The sequence below is a fragment of the Crinia signifera genome, chromosome 11, assembly GCF_055691185.1.
Source record: "Crinia signifera chromosome 11, ASM5569118v1, whole genome shotgun sequence".
NCBI classification, from domain to species: domain Eukaryota; kingdom Metazoa; phylum Chordata; class Amphibia; order Anura; family Myobatrachidae; genus Crinia; species Crinia signifera.
Window position 1 is genome coordinate 65371283 of NC_139227.1, and position 19505 is coordinate 65390787.

At 43.7% G+C, this 19505-nt stretch overlaps 2 protein-coding genes across 2 annotated transcripts in view; one reads left to right on the forward strand and one right to left on the reverse strand.

Moving 5' to 3' along the window:
- MRPL11 (mitochondrial ribosomal protein L11) overlaps positions 1–5327 on the reverse strand; it is a 17629-nt gene extending 12302 nt beyond the window's left edge. Inside the window, exons 1-2 of the mRNA XM_083165130.1 lie at positions 5060–5327; positions 1587–1682 (exon numbers count right to left, since the gene is read on the reverse strand). Of these exons, the coding sequence (XP_083021256.1) occupies positions 1587–1682; positions 5060–5182 (219 nt within the window). The 5' untranslated portion in view covers positions 5183–5327. The remainder of the gene's footprint in view (positions 1–1586; positions 1683–5059) is intronic.
- The window catches only part of DPP3 (dipeptidyl peptidase 3), a 26307-nt gene continuing 12100 nt past the window's right edge, over positions 5299–19505 (forward strand). The window contains exons 1-11 of the mRNA XM_083165129.1: positions 5299–5609; positions 10252–10544; positions 13366–13455; positions 13534–13671; positions 14637–14711; positions 14793–14886; positions 14985–15118; positions 15469–15599; positions 15996–16054; positions 18092–18286; positions 18818–18930. Of these exons, the coding sequence (XP_083021255.1) occupies positions 10272–10544; positions 13366–13455; positions 13534–13671; positions 14637–14711; positions 14793–14886; positions 14985–15118; positions 15469–15599; positions 15996–16054; positions 18092–18286; positions 18818–18930 (1302 nt within the window). The 5' untranslated portion in view covers positions 5299–5609; positions 10252–10271. The remainder of the gene's footprint in view (positions 5610–10251; positions 10545–13365; positions 13456–13533; positions 13672–14636; positions 14712–14792; positions 14887–14984; positions 15119–15468; positions 15600–15995; positions 16055–18091; positions 18287–18817; positions 18931–19505) is intronic.

Sequence of the window (19505 nt, forward strand, 5' to 3'; positions counted from 1 at the left end):
CTGCGGGGCTGCCCTTGAGGACTGACGTGCCCCATAACAAGCCTCACATACAGTTACTCCCTTAACATGCTGAGTATACTGCACCTTGCATTTTTTGCAGGTATAAAGTGTAAGGGCCGCTTTAGAGGTACTTCTCTCAGCCATACCTGCAGACAACCGTGTACACAGACCCCCACAAGTGAATACACTGACCTGGGTCTGAAGTGGGAAAGCAGCCTTAACCCGAATTCCTCCCACTACCAGCGTCCCCAGACCACAGTACCTGAGGTTATTAGGGGAAGCTTGCTTTTAGGCTGTGCAGGTCTCCTTAATAGGGGCTGCCGCTGCCACAGAGAACAGGCGCTGTGGGATCCTCTGCATCCTGTTAATACAGGACGCTTAACACCGGGCACAGTTCCCCTTCAGGGAACTGACTTACGCCTCCGTCCTTCCGGTCCGCCCCATCCGGCGCACGCAGAGTGACAGCACGCCCCGCCAGCCTGAGCACGGATCTGACAGGAAGCAGCATGCGATCCGGTGAGCGGGTAAGTCACACCCCCCGCTATAGTACTGCAGGGAGAACGCTCGCGCCACTCCCTGCTTCATTACCTTGTCCGCAGGCTAGGCTGACCAGGACCACACGGCGTTCGGCGCCAGAGTCCCGTCATGCAGCTGCGGCGGGCCCCTGGGAGTACACCCCGGTGGCTGAGCCCAGGAGGTACACTACGTGCAGTGTCAACCTGGCTCCCTCCAAGGACATGTACAGTAATAAAACACGAATTAGAAATAAAAATACGAAAAAAAAAAAAAATGTCCTTGGTCTCAGAGATACCTGCACCCGGGAGACTCCTCCGGGCACTGTTTTCCAAAGACTGCAGTCTGGAGGGGAATGGGAGGGGAAGTAGCCAGCAGTTCAAAGTGCCGGCTCCTACAGATCACATCCCAATCCCCATGGTTAAAAGGCAGTGTCCCCTGCTGGAAGTGGGAGAAACAGTAGTAAGGCCCTGCCCACATGCTTACAACCTAACCTTAGAGAAAGCATCAGTCCCAGGCCATTATGCAACATAAACAGAGATTTCCAAGATTGTTAGTGCACATTGGGCCTTATTTTGGTTCATTCTTTCTGACAAAATCCTTCTTAGATGGGCAAAACCATGTGCACTGCAGGTGGGGCAGGTGTTACTTGTGCAGAGAGAATTAGATTTGGGTGGGGTTTTACTTCAAAGTGAGATCTATATTGCAGTGTAAAAATAAAGCAGTCAGTATTTTCCCTGCACAGAAACAAAATTACTCACCCAAATCTAATTCTCTCTGCACATGTTAAATCTGCCCCCCCCCCCTGCAGTGCACATGGTTTTGTCCATCTAAGAAGGATTTTGTCAGAAAGAATGAACCAAAAGAAGGCCCATTGAGAGGAAATGGAAATGTATTTATTTAATATTTGAAATTCTACATTCCAATTCATTTATTTATTTTCCTTAAATCATACAATATCAAGGGTCAGTCATATAATAAAGAGAATGTAAAATGAGAAGTTGTGGAATCAACTCGGTAGACAAAGAACATCAAGCTAAGACGTCTCAATGTGCAGTACTTCAGAAACTCACATTAACAAGAATCTTCACTCGCAATGGGACGCCTTCAATAATGTCTTTGGTTTTTTCATTGAACTCCTTACAAAACTGTCCAATTGGGACACCCCTCTGTTGACAAGAAAGAGAAGACGGCATTTAAGAACTGTACTTGGGATTAATGTCCTAATAACATTTTAAATAAAAAAAATGATTCCAGAATTTAAATGTTCACCAGATTGTTTAGGGGGATTATTACAGACGGTCTACGGTCATTTGGTCGACATGCAGTGTGTTGACCACTAAAAGTCAACATAGCTTATGTTAACACATGAAATAGGTCGACATTGCCAAGGTTGACAATGGCAGGGTCAGTAATCAATTTTATTATTTATTAACAGTTTCTTATATAGCGCACACATATTCCGCAGAACTTTACAATGAATATTTGAACACTCACATCAGTCCCTGCCCCAGTGGAGCTTACAATATATATTCCCTACCACATGTACACGCGCACACAGACATTCTAGGGTTCATTTTTGTTAGGAACCAAATAACCCACCAGAATATTTTTTGATTCTGGGAGGAAAACGGAGTACCTGGAGTAAACCCACGCAAGCACAGGGAGAATATACAAACTCTGCACAGTTAGGGCCATGGTGGGAATCAAACCCATAACCTCAGTGCTGTGAGGCAGTAATGCTAACCATTACACCGTCCGTGCAGTCAAAAGGTCAACATGAGGTTTTCACTTATTTTTTTTAGCCGACGTGGTATATCATTCCCTCCCACCCACTAGGGTGTGGAGGGAGAATAGAATAGCCACGCCCTAGTGGGTGGTAGCCCGAAGCATGGCGTACGCAGCGAGCCATGCAGTACACTTTGACAGTGTCCATGTCAACATTTGGAACAAAACAAAGGGAAAAACTCATGTTGACCTATTTCAGGTGTTGACCTAAGCCATGTTGATCTTTAGTAGGGATGACCATCAATGATTAGAAAACATCAATGGTTTATGGCCGATGTTGAATAGTTTTAGACATCGATGGGGGAGAACCAGATGGTTTCCCACCATCGATGTCAGGCTTAACTGAATAGTTTTGTTTTTCTTTTTTCATCAAAGGGCCGGGACATGGAGCATAGCTCCGCCCCCAACACCCGTGAAGCCCCACAGGCCAATCTTTCAAAGCAAACGGATGACCATCGATATGCAAAAACATTGATGGTCTTCCATTGCATACTTATACACCATCGATGGCCAGTTGCACTTTTGCCATCGATGGCAAAGGCAATGATGGCCATCCCTAATTTTTAGTGGTCGACCCAATGCATGTCAACCTAATAATACCCATTTCACATTGCACCTAATTACCAGGTTCATGCAGGTTTCATTATGGTTCAACACAGTAATTGGTGTAATGTGAAAGGGGTTCCAGGTTATACCCCTTTCACACCAGCCTAAATTCCCAGGTTGGGTCAGGGAACAACCCGGGACTAGCGCTGGCGTGAAAGGTTCCAGGGACAAATTTGCGGGTTAATTTGCCGGCAAATCAACCCTGCTAGGTAGCAGGGTTGCTCCCGGGTCCTTCCCGGTCTACTGGCTGGTGTGAAAGGTGCAGGGACATGTCCCTCCTTCCCGTGTTGCCTCTGCTAATGCTGATTTGCTAGCAGGGCAACTTCCTGTTGTGGTGGACGCTCACAGACACACCCAGAGGCAGCATACAACGTGCAGGGAGACACTGTGCATGTTCTGTGGCACCACAGACCCCAGAAGTGCGTTTTAACCCCTGACAGCCTAAAAGCCAAGAATGTCTGACTTGGCAATCACACAGCATACAGGAAGACACTGCGCAAGCTCTGTGGCACAACAGACCCCAGCAGTGCTATTTCACCCCTGAAAGCCTGCAATGTCTGCAAAGACCGGCCCTCCCTCTCTCCCTTTACCCCTCTCCCTAATTACCTCATCTATGTGGGCCAAAAAACCACCATTTTCAATGATTTTCTCATAGAAATGCAGGGTCATCCCAGGTTCAGTGTGAAAGGTGCCGACCCCGGAATGTCCCTGCTTGCCCCTGGAATTAAATTTCCGGGTTGGTCTCTGCAGTTCTGGTGTGAAAGGGGTATTAGAGATAGCAACACAGCAATACGAACTTGGTTCATTGCTGTGCAGTCACAGTGTGATCGGGTCAAGTGATCCGTTTCCAATTGACACTATGGAGTAGGCAGCAACAGCTCTAAGTGCTGCCTCCGCCCCGATGACGCTCCGCCGCACACCAACAGGACGTCATCCGAACAGACCGCAAATGCAGGGTCACACCGGGACTGAACAGTTTCAAAGTCCTGGTGCAGCCATGCATTTGTGGTCTGAAAGCGTTAGAAGATTGGTCGACCTAATGACCCATACAGACTGCAGGATGAATTGCTCATGTCAGTGTACGGCATATAGGATTTCTGTTTTTGTTTTTAAAGCTTTTGAAAAACCAAATACCATATACTGGGTACACACCAGGACGACAAGGGTCCGATCCCATCAATCTTAACCCAATTCTGACCCATTGGATGTAGATTGTGTGGTGATTGGGCCCTTTTCTGTCCTGGTGTGGACCGATACCGATCCGATGCGGGTCGGTCGTTATTCAGATCCTACCTGCAGCAGGTAGGATCTGGAAACGACCATACTCCCGGGTGCGGGTCGCCATCGGATGGGACCCGCTCACGGTGCACATTGTGAGCGGGTCAGAAGAAACACGGATGACCCGCTCACGATGTGCATCGTGAGCGGGTCATCCTGGTGTGTACCCGCAATATATATGAACCCTTCCTAACGCACTACAAAATGGAATGGTGATATTAATAGTATATGGGCATAGGAAACTACTGGTACTCCTAAGCAGCTGCCCAGCGCATGTGAAAGTGGCACAGTATTTCCTACCTGCATTACTTGGGGATGCGGTCATTTGGTCTACTGCACTGTCAAAAGGTCGACATGGGGTTTTTCATTGTTTTTTTTAGCCTTTCATGCCCTACCAACCACTAGGACGTGGTGGGAAAATAAAAGTGTGCCCGACACATGGTGAGCGCAACGAGTGCACTTTAAACTGTGTCCATGTCGACTGTGTTGACATTCAGGTAAAAAAAAACCTGTGAAAAAGCCCGTCCACCTTTTCACTGTCGACCTAGACATTGTCGAACTAATGACCTATCGAACTAACAACCTTTTCCCATGTCGACCATCATGCTGTAGACCAAGCGATCCCAACCCCATCACTTGCACATCTTCCAACAACCTAGATGTGCAAGTCTAGTAATTAAGGAAAAACACCATGCCTGATAATGATGCATGTGGGTGGCACAAGAGACGGTTCCCTGGCCAGGATGGCCAGTTCTGCAGGTGTATACGCCTGCATACAGTGCTTAAATCGTTTATTGCCTAGAGACGCTTTGCGGCAGATGACTTGCAGAATGTGACCCGATCTACAGTAGCGCAGCCGGACAAGGAGACAAACCTGTCCCAAGGTGGGACCCAGAGGAGGTCCGGGTGCGGCTTGCCCAGCTCCCAGCACCGCACGAATCACACCGGCAACATCGACTCTCTTCACGGCTTTTGCAGCACGGGAGGCCTTCGACATAGCGACCTTGGGGCAGTGATCTCCCCACGCTGCAGTCGGGCGCACGCCCGGCCGGCACTGTGTGAGAGTGTGACCCGGCGGAAGGTCGCGCTGCGGTGACGTCTTACTGGCGCGTCACAAGCCGGGAAGCGTCAGGCTGAGTACTCCCCCCTGTCACCCTGCGCGACTATCTCGACGTCCCTACAGGAAGCGTCAGTGCTGCGCGTCTTCGACTCGTCTTTACAGCGTGCCCGGCAACAGCACAGAGCATATAGCCGGAGATATATAGCGTGTGGGTTACACTGGCCTGCGGTTCCCCACCTATCTGTCTCCTTCTGCCAGTCAAAGCCGTCCATTGTACTGGAGCCGGTCACTGTCATATGGGATAGAGCCGGAACTTCTAGGAAGGCGTGACTGACATCCTTGTATAGCAGAAGGTAGCGCAGTGGTAAGTAGCATTCAGCGGCAATGCACACATTTCCTAAAAGATTATACGCACCAAACAAAACTTAGGCATAAGTCGGACAGTATTAACTACTGATGGTCACAGGCTCAGGGCATCATACTTGTTTATTATATATTTATTTCTTATCCTTTATTTAGATGGCTCCACAAGGGTTCTGCAGCACCAGATAACGTGCAATGAGCTCCAAATGAGCATTTCAAGAAAAAGTGACTCGCAGTACAATATAGGACAAATATGTGGGGTGTACAAGGTGTTGGCCCCTTAAGGCCCCCATACGCTATGCGATTTGGGCCCGATTCCATCGGAATGGGCCATGAAATTGTCCCAAATTGCATGTGTATGATAATCGATGTGCAATCCAGTGCACGTTGGAGTGGAGGTTGAATGGGCTTCATGTAAGATAATCGTATGTGCAGCTGTCAGCGGCATTCGATACTAGGTGTGTGCCAGCGGTGCTGCACTACTGGGACACCCCTATCTGCAGAGCGGGGAAGCAGCGGGTAGGAGAGGCGCTCTCCCCACCCTGTATCCTCGGAGGAGATGAAAATAAAAAAATACATATAAAAGAATGGGAAACCACTGATTCTTTTGAATGTTTTTTTATTTATTTTATTGTTGACTAAATTCATGTGTTGACCTTTTGACCCTGTCGACCTTAGGTATGTCAACCTTTTGTCTGTGTCAACCTAAGACCTGTTGACCTTCAGTGGTTGACCTAATGTATGTTGACCTTCATTTGGTCGACCTAATGACCCATAGCCAAAACCTTTGCCCAGTGGAAACTGGGCACATCAGCTAATTAGAGATAAATTGAATTTGGTAAGGCGAGGGAATCTTTAACTAGTCCCTCCCTTAAATAGAACAAATAATACATTTTCTTTTAGACACGAAATGACAAACAGTGGCGGATTGAGCTAGATTCCGTTTTCTGACTTTAAACCTCCAATTCTCATGAAGGGGCGTATATTGGATATGGTTATGAAAATAAAGAGAAATACCAAATGTGTAAATGAACCATCTATTTAAAAAAATAGCGTTCCTCCAATAAAGGGGATGCCTACCATACTCACTCAGAAAGGAGAGGATACAAGTGTATCAAGGTTCCTTTAGGGGTCACCACAGTGAGGGATCAGATTGTATTTACCAAATTATCAGATTCTCCACCTTTATCTAAATGGAGAGTGGGTGAACAATGATGGAGGTGCGTACCCCACTTACAAGTTTAAAAGCAGTGCTATGTCTATAAAGGTTTCTTTATCTCACATAGGTTCCAATTCATCATCATCATCCTAGGGTAGCAATAATGCGTACCATACACAACTCAAAACTGTGATACTCCTATAAAGGTATCTTTGGTGAGGGTGTTTTTCAATGGATTTTCACCATAATCCCCTCAGTATGGAGCATAAAAAGGAACAGGAGAGTCCACAGTCTTACTGAACAATGGTTTAATGTAAGAGGACGAATCACATGCAGACAAGCATGTACAAAAAATAAAATCCAAAAGGTAAAAAAAGACACCTGTGGACGGTAATAGTGGCCACTTACTGTTTGCCCAGATGTCATGTGATAAAGAGGCAGTAAATCACTCCAGGCACTTTAGGCAAAAATTTCCTTTGCCTGAAATGTCATGCACAATTTCCCAGCAAGTTACCAGGGAGGTGTCTTTGGTAGCAAGCAGCTAATTTTCTGCTCCTCAAGAAGGTTACTGACTGGTAACCAATGTTACGCATAAGCAGCTGCATGGTAGGTAATTTACCTCCCAGGCACCAACTATGGTGAGAGCCCATCTCTTTATTTAAATCAGTGGTTCCCAACCCTGGTCCTCAAGTACACCCAACAGTGCATGTTTTGCAGGTTTCCACACAGAATCACAAGTGCTATAATTAGCTCCACCTGTGGATCTTTTTTGTGCCTGAATAATGAGTGCACCTGCCGGGTGACCTGGAAAACGTGCACTGTTGGGGGTACTTGAGGACCAGGGTTGGGAACCACTGATTTAAAAGGATCCTTTATTTTAACTTTAGATTTTTACTATGGTTATCTATCTGTCCATCGTCACCCATTGTACTTACTTTTTCTTGTTTTCTAAGTTGAACACTTCACAATAGACCTAGTGAGAAGCCACAGCTTAGAGGGATTTGGGTGGGTGACCATGGCTTTATTTGGAGATGACATGCTGCTCTGTCTGTGATTCCCAGGTTATTCTTGCAGCCTTACAAACTATTCAATTGTTTTTGCTTCTTTTGTGGGTTATTGAGTTAACGCTGCCACTCCTTCCAGTGGTGCCAATCGTTGCTTCTCTGCTTTCTTCTACACTATCCCAATTTCATGTCAAAATTGAAATATCCCAGCATCTACTGTACGTACCTGTACAACTTACCAATTTATATACTTTTAATAATACACGGGTAATATTTAAAATCACCCAATTGCTCTCACCTGGGACTTCCCTACTTCTAGTGATAATGGCTGGTGTGACAGATTGCAGGAAGATATTTACAAAATTACTTTGTATTAATAAAAAGCTCTGTGTTTTAAGTAAGAACGATGGAGGACTGTCTGTTTCTGACATTGCCTTTTCTAGAGCTGTAGCTTTTCCATGTATTCTGAGTAGATCTGAGGGTTGGCTACCTCAGATCTAGACCATGGGTCTTCAAACTGCGGCCCTCCAGATGTTGTGAAACTACAAATCCCAGCATGCCTTGCCACAGTTTTAACACTCCCTTATAGCAAAACTGTGGCAAGGCATGCTGGGATTTGTAGTTTCACAACATCTGGAGGGACACAGTTTTAAGACCCATGATCTAGACACTGTAGATCTGTGAACACAGTAAGGTAATTCTTTACAGGAAAAGTCATCTACCAATTGCACAGTATTGATACAGTCGGTTATTCTCTCCAACATCTCCTCTTTGGCATGTATTTAATGTGGCCAGCGAGGGTTTTTTTATGGCGACCCCCTTGCCGGGCGCTTGCCCTATTCTATGTTCTGGGAGAGTTCTACATATGTGAGTGTGTTCTTTTTTCCCTTCTACTCTGTCCCCCTTCTCTCCTCCGCTGTCATATTTCATAGACTGCTTTTGGTTGTTCTAAAGCAGTGGTTCCCTAATGCAATCTTTAAGACACCCCAAAAGTCCAGGTTTTAAGTCATGCACAGGTGACTTAATTAGTAACTTAGTCTTATTATGCCGTCTGTGCACAAGCATGGATAACCTCACAAGCTGGACTGTTGGGATTCCTTGAGGACCATTGTGAGAACTACAGTTGTAGGGGGTGATTCAACACTGTTCGTTAAGCAGTGTTCATTCATTGTAAATGAATGATCGTTCAGGCCTTATTTTTTAAGTGGTATAGGGTGCTAGCACCAGGCAGAGGGACAGCAGAGGTGGCGTGGTAACGGGATGCGGTCATTTGGTCTACAGCATGATGGTCGACTGTCATTAAGTCGACACCATTAGGTCGACATGAAAAGGTCGACATGGTTCTTGGTCGAAAGGTCATTAGTTCGACAGGCCATTAGTTTGACAATGTCTAGGTCGACAGTCAGAAGGTCGACATGGGGGTTTTCACTGTTTTTTGAGCCGACATGTGCAGACAGGCGGTATTTCATGCCCTACCATCCACTAGGGTGTGGTGGGAGAATAAAATAGTGTGCCGAGGGGATGCTGTGCACTTCAAACTGTGTCCATGTCGACTGTGTTGACATTCAGGTAAAAAAAACAGTGAAAAACTCCATGTCGACCTTTTCCCATGTCGACCCAATGACTGTTGATCATCATGCTGTAGACCAAATGATCCCTACCCCGTGGTAACAGAGGAACATAAAGCAGCCAGCAGAGTTACATATGACTAAAAATGGGTAGAAGGAGATTGGTAGGACAGGGAGGAGTAGATTATGCTAGTTGGTGTGATAAAAGCAGAGTATGAATATAGATTTTAGTGGCTAACTTGATCACAAAAGGCTTGATCCTGGAAATAAGATGCCAAAAGTGGGATTGGGGGGAGAGAGGCAATCACTTCTGTTTTTGAGAGGTTTGGTTTGAGAAAGTGATGGACCATCTAGCTAGCTATAGCTCAGATGGTATGCATTAGAACAGTGGTGTCAAACTCATGGCCCACCAGTTGTTGTGGAACTACACATCCCAGTATCCCCTGCCATAGTTTTAGCAATCCATTATATAAAGTCTGTGGCAGGGCATGCTGGGACGTGTATTTGCACAATGTACAGCTGGAGGTCCATGATTTTGACACCGCTGCATTAGAAAAATAAGTTGGTCACCGCAGGATGAGTTATACTGGAGGTTAGGAGCTAAAACTTTGAGCATTAATGCCAGTGCTAGAATCCTGGAGGCTTGTCATTTAACCACGCTCCATGTTCTCATAAGGATTTAACATATATTATCTAGGTCAGCAGAAGTTACTGTACTTCTTTATGACAGCAACGCCTTTAATTGTTTTACTGGAAGGAAAAGTGTCATAATGAAAATGCTGTTCTATTATTTTGGTAAGTATATTAGTCAGGTTTTTATTTAATAGATATAAACACGGCTGTGTATCCCGGACTTGAAGGCTTTCTTGTGTAATATTTTAGGAAATAATTGAGATCTCCTCCCTTTTTCAGGAATAGCATCATCCAGCAGAATGGCGGCCCCGTCTCAGTATATCCTCCCCAATGACCTTCCCGTCGCCATGCTTGATTGCGAGGAGGCTTTTTCACTTCTATCTGCAGAAGAGAAGCTTTACACCCATTTCCTGTCTCGGGCATCATTTTACGGTGGTTTGATCGTACTGTTCCAGACATCACCTGAATCCCCAACCATATACGTTCTGCTGAACAGGCTTTTCCGGGCTCAAGAGCCTTCAGCCCTGCATGATGTAGCTGTGAAGCAGGAAATAACAGAGAATGAGTACCAGGTATTCTGAATAAAGAGAAAAAAAATTATGTTTATGGTTTTTCACACATACTGTAGTGTTCAGGTACATTTGCAATTGTCACATATAGTAAAGTGTTTATTCTAGCACCCGCCATCTTTGAAAACCCATGCAGTTCCTCTTCCCTGCCTGTGGTGTCGCTGTCTGCTGTAGTGCTTCTAGCATAGTGTGGTCTGTATATCAGCACTGATATGCAAACCAGACCTGTGCTAGAAACACCACAGCAGACAGCGACACCCCAGGCAGGGAACAGGAACTGCATGGGTTTTCAAAGATGATGGGTGCTAGAATGAACACTATATATGTGACAATTGCAAATGTACCTAGAAGAGATTAGACAAAGATTTCACAAATTGCATCAACTATAATAGGGACTGGGAGATTTCCCTGAAATAATGAGTGCGTATAATCCTCTATGCCCCTTGTAGTGACATTTCAGAGGTGGTTTTTTTTTTTGTTTTTTTTTGGATTTTCCAAAAATAATTTTGGTTAGACTTACCTTAAACTTCTTAAAATAGATGGTGATATTGACCTTTAGCAGCCAATCAGATTCTAGCTGTCTTTTCTCTGTTGCATTGCAGAAAGTGATGGACACAGTCTGGCTGCTATCTATCACATAGGAGTATATTTATGAGGCAACTTTGCTGCAGCATTCTCCTCAAAACGTATAGCCAGGCATTGCACCTAATTACAATGCTGCCTTTAAAATTTGAGGTGAAACTGGCACTTTGTAAATAGCCAGAAGAATATAGGGCCTGACTCTGGTTGACTATAAGCTGCGAAGATCGCAAGCTGCGACTCGGTAAGCTGCAAAGAATGCACACCGCCGTATCCCCTCGCAACCATGCGAAGGGATGTATGTGTTATGCCCACAGCAGGAGAATTCATTTGATGGTTGGCGACCATCGATTGATTTCTCCTGGGCTCGCAAAGCTAAGTCAGTGGAGCCTGATTTATATTTGAGGATCCGGGACGAAGACAGGGCGGGCGGCTAACATCATGACCGCCCCAGCACCATGCGTAACAGACACATTTACTTGGGAGCGCCCAGCATTTGCATGGGGATGCCCATGAATTGCTGGAACCCCGAGCAACGATGCTAAACTTTAAGGCTGGTGCTTGTGACAGATAGCTAAGTACTAGTAGTGATTTGAACAGAGCAGAGCTCATTTGGGTGCAAGAAGGACAATCGCATAGCATGATGCTACAGTAGGCAGTGAGTACATGAAACATGAAAACACATTCATTATCACTAGTGATAAACTACTGAAATGGTTACATGTTCTTTATCTCATGCTAATAAGTCAAATATAAAGTTGTAACTACTGCACAAAAGTGGAAGCAAGGAAGAGGTAAGCAACTATCGACCAGTGAGCCTTACATCGGTAGTAGGGAAATTGATGGAAACACTCTTAAAACAAAGAATTGTAGAATATCTCATGGTGGGGCTGTAGATGTAGCTTCTAGTAAGGTATAGTAGCTTGTAGCTTACTAGACCTTAGTAAGGCTTTTGACACTGTCCCACATCGCAGACTGTTAAATAAACTTGAAAGCTTGGGATTGGATTCCAAGATGGTTGAATGGATAAGATCTTGGTAGTAGGACAGAAAACAGAGAGTTGTAGTAAACGGAGTACAGTCAAAGGAGGGAAAGGTTACAAGTGGGGTACTCCAGGGATCTGTACTTGGACCAGTTCTTTTTAATATCTTTATTGGTGATATTGCAAATGGAATTGAGGGTAAAATGTGCCTTTTTGCAGATGACACAAAGGTATGCAACAGGGTAGATACACCAGGAGGGGTAAAACAAATGATTGATGATCTATGTAGATTAGAGGAATGGTCAAGAGCATGTCAACTACAGTTTAATGCCAAAAAATGCAAAATCATGCAGATGGGTCTCAAAAATCCAAAGTGAGTATATAGTATAAATGGCACTATAATGGGAGGGATCTAGGTGTCACTATTTCAGGGGACTTAAAGGCAGGTAGGCAATGTAACAAAGCAATGAAGAAGGCAAGTCAGATGCTTGGTTGCATAGGGAGAGGTTACAGCAGTAGAAAGAAAAAAGTAATAATGCCACTGTATAGGTTATTGGTACGACATCATAACTGTGTTCAGTTCTGGAGTAAATACTGGCTGCTTTATTTTTACACTGAAATATAGATATCAGTTTGAAGTACACCCCCACCCCCCACCCAACTCTAATGCTCTCTGCACATGTTGCATCAGCCGCACCTGCAGTGCATATGGTTTTGTCCATTAGAGAGTGATTGTGCCTTTCAGAGTGAATCAGAATAACCCCCTTAATACATGAAACATGTCATTTATTTATTAAACTATAACTAGAGCGGCTATCTCCTGATTGGCTGTCGGACCGCGAGGTTTGAATGGCTCCCAAGCCGCCTTGAGTTTTGAAATTGCCATGAACCTGATCTGATACAGCGGCAGTCGGGTGACTTGTCCACCGCTATGCCCAGCTGCTGCTATTAACGCAAGCTACCATTTTTACCACCGAGATCTGCTTCCTGGCAAATCTGGTCACCGTGGTTTTGTCGAGCCCTGGTTTAATGGTGTGCACCTATATCTGTTCACATGGCTTTGGCAAGGGAGAGTTCAGGCTGATTTTCAGGGGCGCCGGTAATATGGTAGGATGCATTTTTCCCTTTAAAATTTGGGCAGGATGTGGCGAACCCTAATCATATTCTATTCAGTGTGATTGTAGCAGGCTAGAATGTCCTATGTATGTGATGTGTAAACCTGTTATACTTCTAATATTTCCGTTCTTTCCATTAATGTCACAGGCTCTCTTGGTTTACACTGCTGGATTCTTTGCCAATATGGGGAACTACAAATCTTTTGGGGATACGAAGTTTGTCCCTAATATTCCCAAGGTAAATTATTTACCTTTGATGAGAGATTTTTATTTGTTTCCTTTGAGTATTGCTTGTAATCGTCACTTTTCTGTGCAGGAGAAATTGGAGAAATTAGTACGTGCAAGTGAGGCTTTTGCAAAGGACCCAGAGGGAATGGAGGTGCTATGGAAATTGGTTGAGGCTCCCATGTATTCGCTGGAACCACGAGAAAGGCAGCTAGGACTAGGGGATCAAGTAAGTATTAGAATTGGTGCTGGTATACAGTTTTTATGTCTTATTCCATTCATTTAAACCCTTTGAGTGCCATCATCTATGTGAGAGATGTGCAAAAGGTCTGCTAAAAAATGCTAGCGTCGTTCACATTTGCTATATAAATAAAAATGTAAAAAAGTCAATGTCAGGAACATTACCCATTAGATTATTACTTCTGTGTCACTGTAACACTTACAGTAATGATGCTCTCACTAGACGCTTCAGGTGTACAGGGACAAATCCTACAGGTGGTGGATTGGTATCAGTTACCACCTAGATGCACTATGCAGTATGTAGTATGTATGTATGTATGTATGTATGTTGATAGATAGCATCACATCTTGATGTGCTAGAATTCTACTGATTATAATGGGCTACTGTATTCGCTAAGCTCCCTGCTAGTAGGAGCCAAAGAAAATGGAATAGTGTAGCAATAGCATCCCTATAAGATAGGTATAAAACCTTATAAAAACCGTATAAAACCTTATACAACACACATCTGTAAGCATATAGGACTGTGATTAAAACCAATACTTTTCTTTCATCAAGAGAATGTATTCAAATAAAAAGTAAATTTGTAAAAGCAATGGTGAAGACATTTCTTATCTCTTGAGTAATCATTTCTGGATCGCAACAAATGTTGCATTTGGTTATAACCGAAAACACTGAATGTTTGTCATCTCACCGAGACTTTATCAGAGGTAAAGCCTAAGGGCCAGACGTATCAAGCTTCGAGAGTGATAAACAGCCAGCCAATCAGCTCCTACCTGACAGGTAGGAGCTGATTGGCTGGCTTTTTATCACTCTAAATTTTAAAATTTCTCAAAAGTAAAAACAAAAGATAATGGAACTTATATGAATAGTTAATATGAAATAATATTTTTATATATTTTTTTTTTTTACCAGAAAATCATTCATAATGGTTTTTTTTTTTTTTTTTTTTTTAGGGAATTAGCACTTATTTCTCTGCAAACTGCACTTTGGAAGATGCAGAATTGATTCAGAGGTTCCTGGACTCAAAGGTATATAAATATCACACTGTTCCCTACTAACAATACTGCACTTCTACCATCTCTGCATTGTTCTATTCTCTTTCCCCACAGAATCTAAGCGCCTACAACACTCGCCTATTTAAAACTCAGGATGAAGGTGGCAGGGCAAAGTATGAGGTTCGACTTGCTTCAGTCAGCAAAGAAGGTGAAGAAACTGTATGCTATAATAATGTCATGTTAGCAATATATCTGTTTTTAGTTGTACTTCTTCACGTAAGATCTTACTCCTGTCTTTCTAACCAGGAACTGCTACTGATTCATCTGATCTTTCACAATCCTTGGGACCATTTGAGTTTGAAGGCCATGAGATCAGTGTTACAAGGGGAGATTACTCTCCCTTACTACTTAGAGTGAGGGAAAACCTGGAGAAGGCAAAGGTGACTAACATTACACCTAGGATGGGATAAGACACAACACTGTTTTGGGATTTTATTTATATTCCTTTAATTCAAGAATTCCATGTAGTAAGGGAATTCAATCGTTTGACATTGTATGACTTTTTATATAGTTAAGTGCAAAGATTTGTTCTCATGCTATGTCAGTTCTGACTGGCTAACTATGGTTTCTATGTTTTGACTACAGATTAAGGAAACATTCTGTAGTATAAAATAAAAAGGACGTTCCACAAGAAAATAACCAAAAGTTCACCAGACGATTAGGCTCTGACTCTTTGATGTACACTTTTTTGTGTGTTTTAGCCATCTCTTGCTTTTTTTAACATTTCTAGCTTTATGCTGCCAATGATAACCAGCGGATGATGCTGGAGGAGTATGGGCGGAGTTTTCAGGAAGGATCCATCCAAGCTCATAAAGAGGGGTCCAAACATTGGGTACAAGATAAAGGACCAATAGTTGAGAGGTAGGAATTGGGGAAGAGGTTAATGTGGGGAAAAAAATAGAAATTGAAATCGGTACTTATGTATTATCTGGGCTCCCATGTTAAATGCACCCCATTTTTTCATACCCCTACTATCCAACTACGCATGGAGTTGATTTTATATAGTGTGGCGAGCGCAGCGAGCCACCGTGCCCGAAGCGTGGTGAGCGGACGCGGTCTCATAAGAAAAACGGGAGCCCAGATATTACATAAGTACCTTGAAATGAAATGAATAACAGTTTTTTATTTTAAGCAAAGTAAAGAATATTGTATTGCAAGTATATTTCATCTGATTTAAAGGCAGAATTGACATGTTTTCTTAGTTTGGAAAGCATACAGAATTTCCCACCAGGTTTGACTGTACACCTTTCCTTGCAGTTACATTGGATTCATTGAGAGCTATAGAGACCCATTTGGTTCCCGTGGAGAATTTGAAGGTAAGAGTCATATATTGTAAAAGCGTTTGCTTTAAGGGGGATTACATGGAAACATTGTGTTCATGTGCAAATCTATAATCGGCGCTCAGTGCACACTTGGGTACTTGTGTACTTTCACGGCTCCCACGATGTGCATCGTACAGGGAAAAATCGCATCGCATGCGATCTCATGCGATGCAATGTCATTTTTCACAGAAATTCTGGACATGAGCTGAAATCATGTAAATTGCACCCCAAATGTCATTTTTCACACTGTAGCACCCCCACTATCAACGCCAACCCAAAGCGTGGGGAGCGCAGCGAGCCCGCGAGGGGCGGCGGTACGCGTCCTACGACCTTTTCATGCCCCCACTATCCACGTCAGCGTGGAGTTGAGAATAGAAAGCGCAGCGAGCCCCGCAAGGGGACACGGATACCTGTGAAGCCCGCGAGGGGACACGGATACCTGTGAAGGTATCTGCGTCCCCTCGCGGGGCTCGCCACGCTTCGGGCTCGGTGGCTCGCTGCGCTCGCCGCACTTTCTATTCTCAACTCCATGCCGACGTGGATAGTGGGGGTATGAAAAGGTCGTAGGACGCGTACCGCCGCCCCTCGCGGGCTCGCTGCGCTCGCCGCGCTTCGGGTTGGCGTTGATAGTGGGGGTGGTACAGTGTGAAAAATGACATTTGGGGTGCATTTTACATGATGTCAACTCATGTCCATAATTTCTGTGAAAAATTACATCGCATCGCATGCGATCTCATGAGATCGCATGCGATGCGATCGCATGCGATTTTATAAAAAAAAAATGCATAAAAACACAGGAAAATCGCATGCCACTACATATGGCATGCGATGGGAGCCGTGAAAGTACACAAGTACCCACACTTGCCCCTGGTTGCAGGGGGACCAATAACAAACACCCTTCACTGATTTACTTTCCTCTTCAGTGTTGATAACCCAGAAATGACTAGGAAAATGGTGCTGCCGCCATATGTGGAGACGGCACAGTGTCAGGATCTACTTGACAACTGATCCTACAAGAGAGGCGGGCTCGCACGTATACCGGTCTACTCTCCTAAACCGCCTCTGTGTGTTGAAGCAGTTTGTCTTTTTGAGAGATCAGGGTTTAGGCTTAATACAGAAGGTCATTACTTAATGATTGTACTGATCAGACAGATAAAACACGCGGATAAGGAGCACTGTTATGTTATTAACTATAAGAGTATACTCCTCATCTAGGGCCTTATTCTAGTTCACTCTTTCTGACAAAATCCTTCTTAGATGGACAAAACCATGTGCACTGCAGGGGGCAGATGTAAAATGTGCAGAGAGAATTAGATTTGGGTGAGTTATTTTGTTTCTGTGCAGGGAAAATACTGGCTGCTTTATTTTTACACTGCAATATAGATCTCACTTTGAAGTAAAACCCCACCCAAATGTAACTCTCTCTGCACATGTTATATCTGCCCCACCTGCAGTGCACATGGTTTTGTCCATCTAAGAAGGATTTTGTCAGAAAGAGTGAACTAGAATAAGGCCCCTAGTATCCTTTTTTAATTAGTGTGTTTTTAGGCTCATCCCCCTGTATTGTAACTTATTTTACTTTTGAAGACAAATGAAGCGTGCGTGCAGGCATCATTTCATTATTTGTATTAATAGTTGATCCGACCAATGGATGGCTTATGGTATTGGATGTTTAAATAGGTCAGATAGGTAGAATGTATTTGTTAGACTTAATGCGGCACCATGGATAGTCTCACCTTGGTGAGGTTGGAAGGCTGTCACTGTTATATTTCAGTCTGAGGTTAGCTGCTTGCCATGTTTGATCAAAGCCATAACTTTCTATGTCATTGAGAAATTATACCAGTGTGGACATAATTTAAGGAACATTTGTGAAAAGGCCTGATTGGGATTAGTGAGATTGTTTAAGTAAAACCTTGTAGACCTTTGGTAAAAAGTAAGAGCCAATCATGTAGGCTAGCTAACATTCTGTGGGGTCATGTGACTTCCTTCCCCGATTCTCTTCTATAACTAGCTCTTTTTCTGTTTCCTCAGGCTTTGTTGCAGTGGTGAATAAGTTAGTGAGTGCTCGCTTTACTCAGCTGGTCTCTGCAGCAGAGAAGCTTGTGGCATCGCTCCCATGGCCATCTGCCTTTGAAAAAGATACTTTTCTCCGACCAGACTTCACTTCCTTGGACGTAGTAACATTCAGTGGGAGTGGTATCCCAGCTGGGATCAATATACCAAACTGTGAGCCTGCTTTCAATACTTGGTTACAAATCAATCTGTGTACTACCATCAAATATTGGTTTATATGGGCTTATTATGTATTAAAGGACGTCGCCCTCCACTCGCAGTGCAGGATCTGAAGGACAGACGCTGCAAGACCTTAATCTGGAGTATTGTTTGTACCTTTATATTAATTATGAGAGTTCTATGGTTAATATTATTGGCATGGATCAATTATGCGTGGGGCAATCCCAAATGAATGACCAGCCTGCTTTTTATTACTTATAGAAGAATACTTGAAAAATAAATGACTGCGTATGTGATTAGTAAGGGCAACCTTCTTATGCCATTTTTTACAAACCTGTCTAATTACTGGATTCTACAATGAACCATGCTGATTGGATTTGTCCCACAATTGCATTTTTGTCTGGGTATAAATAGCACTAGTGTACTGTAAGGAGAGTCACCAATCGGATGTTTGTTGTTAGCATGCTGTACAGACATATGTCCCCATTATTCTATTTCTCATCATGTATCTCTTCCAACACCTAGATGATGACATCAGACAAAGTGTTGGATTTAAAAATGTCTCCTTGGGGAATGTTCTATCGGTTGGATCAGCTACTGAGCGTGAGAAGTTGACATTTTTATCTGAGGAAGACAAGGTAATCGTATACATTGGGTGCACTATGCAATCATTATTACATTAACGACCAAATAAGCGGTGGTTAGCATGTGTTTGTCCAAAGATATGGGCCTGTCCACACACGTCAAGGTCACTTTTGTCAAGTAGGTCCTAACACTCTGGGGCGCATGGCACCCCAAATCATCCAAGCCAAAGAAAAATGCTCAGGGCATCAAACAAATGAAGTAAGGTGTTAAAGTATCCAGTGTTATAAAGTGTCAGGTGTGTCAAAATAATTACTTGGTGCAATAGTATTACTAGAGTAAAACATATGTGAAGTAATACATAGATAAAAAAAAAACCGACAAAGCAGTAAAAAAAAAAGGGGTCAATATATTTAAGTAGTGATGCCCTGAAGTGGCCCGGCCAGAACAGCTCAGTGGCCCCTCTCATTTCAAGTACCTAGGGTGTGCAGTCTAGAGTCCCATTTCCTATAGTGTATGTTAGTATTGCCTGCAAAAACTGTGAAGGACCACGATCTTGTTTATATTTAGTTAGCACCTTTTCATTAATTAATAGAAATTTTTTTCTGGGACTTTTTTTTTACGTTTTTTT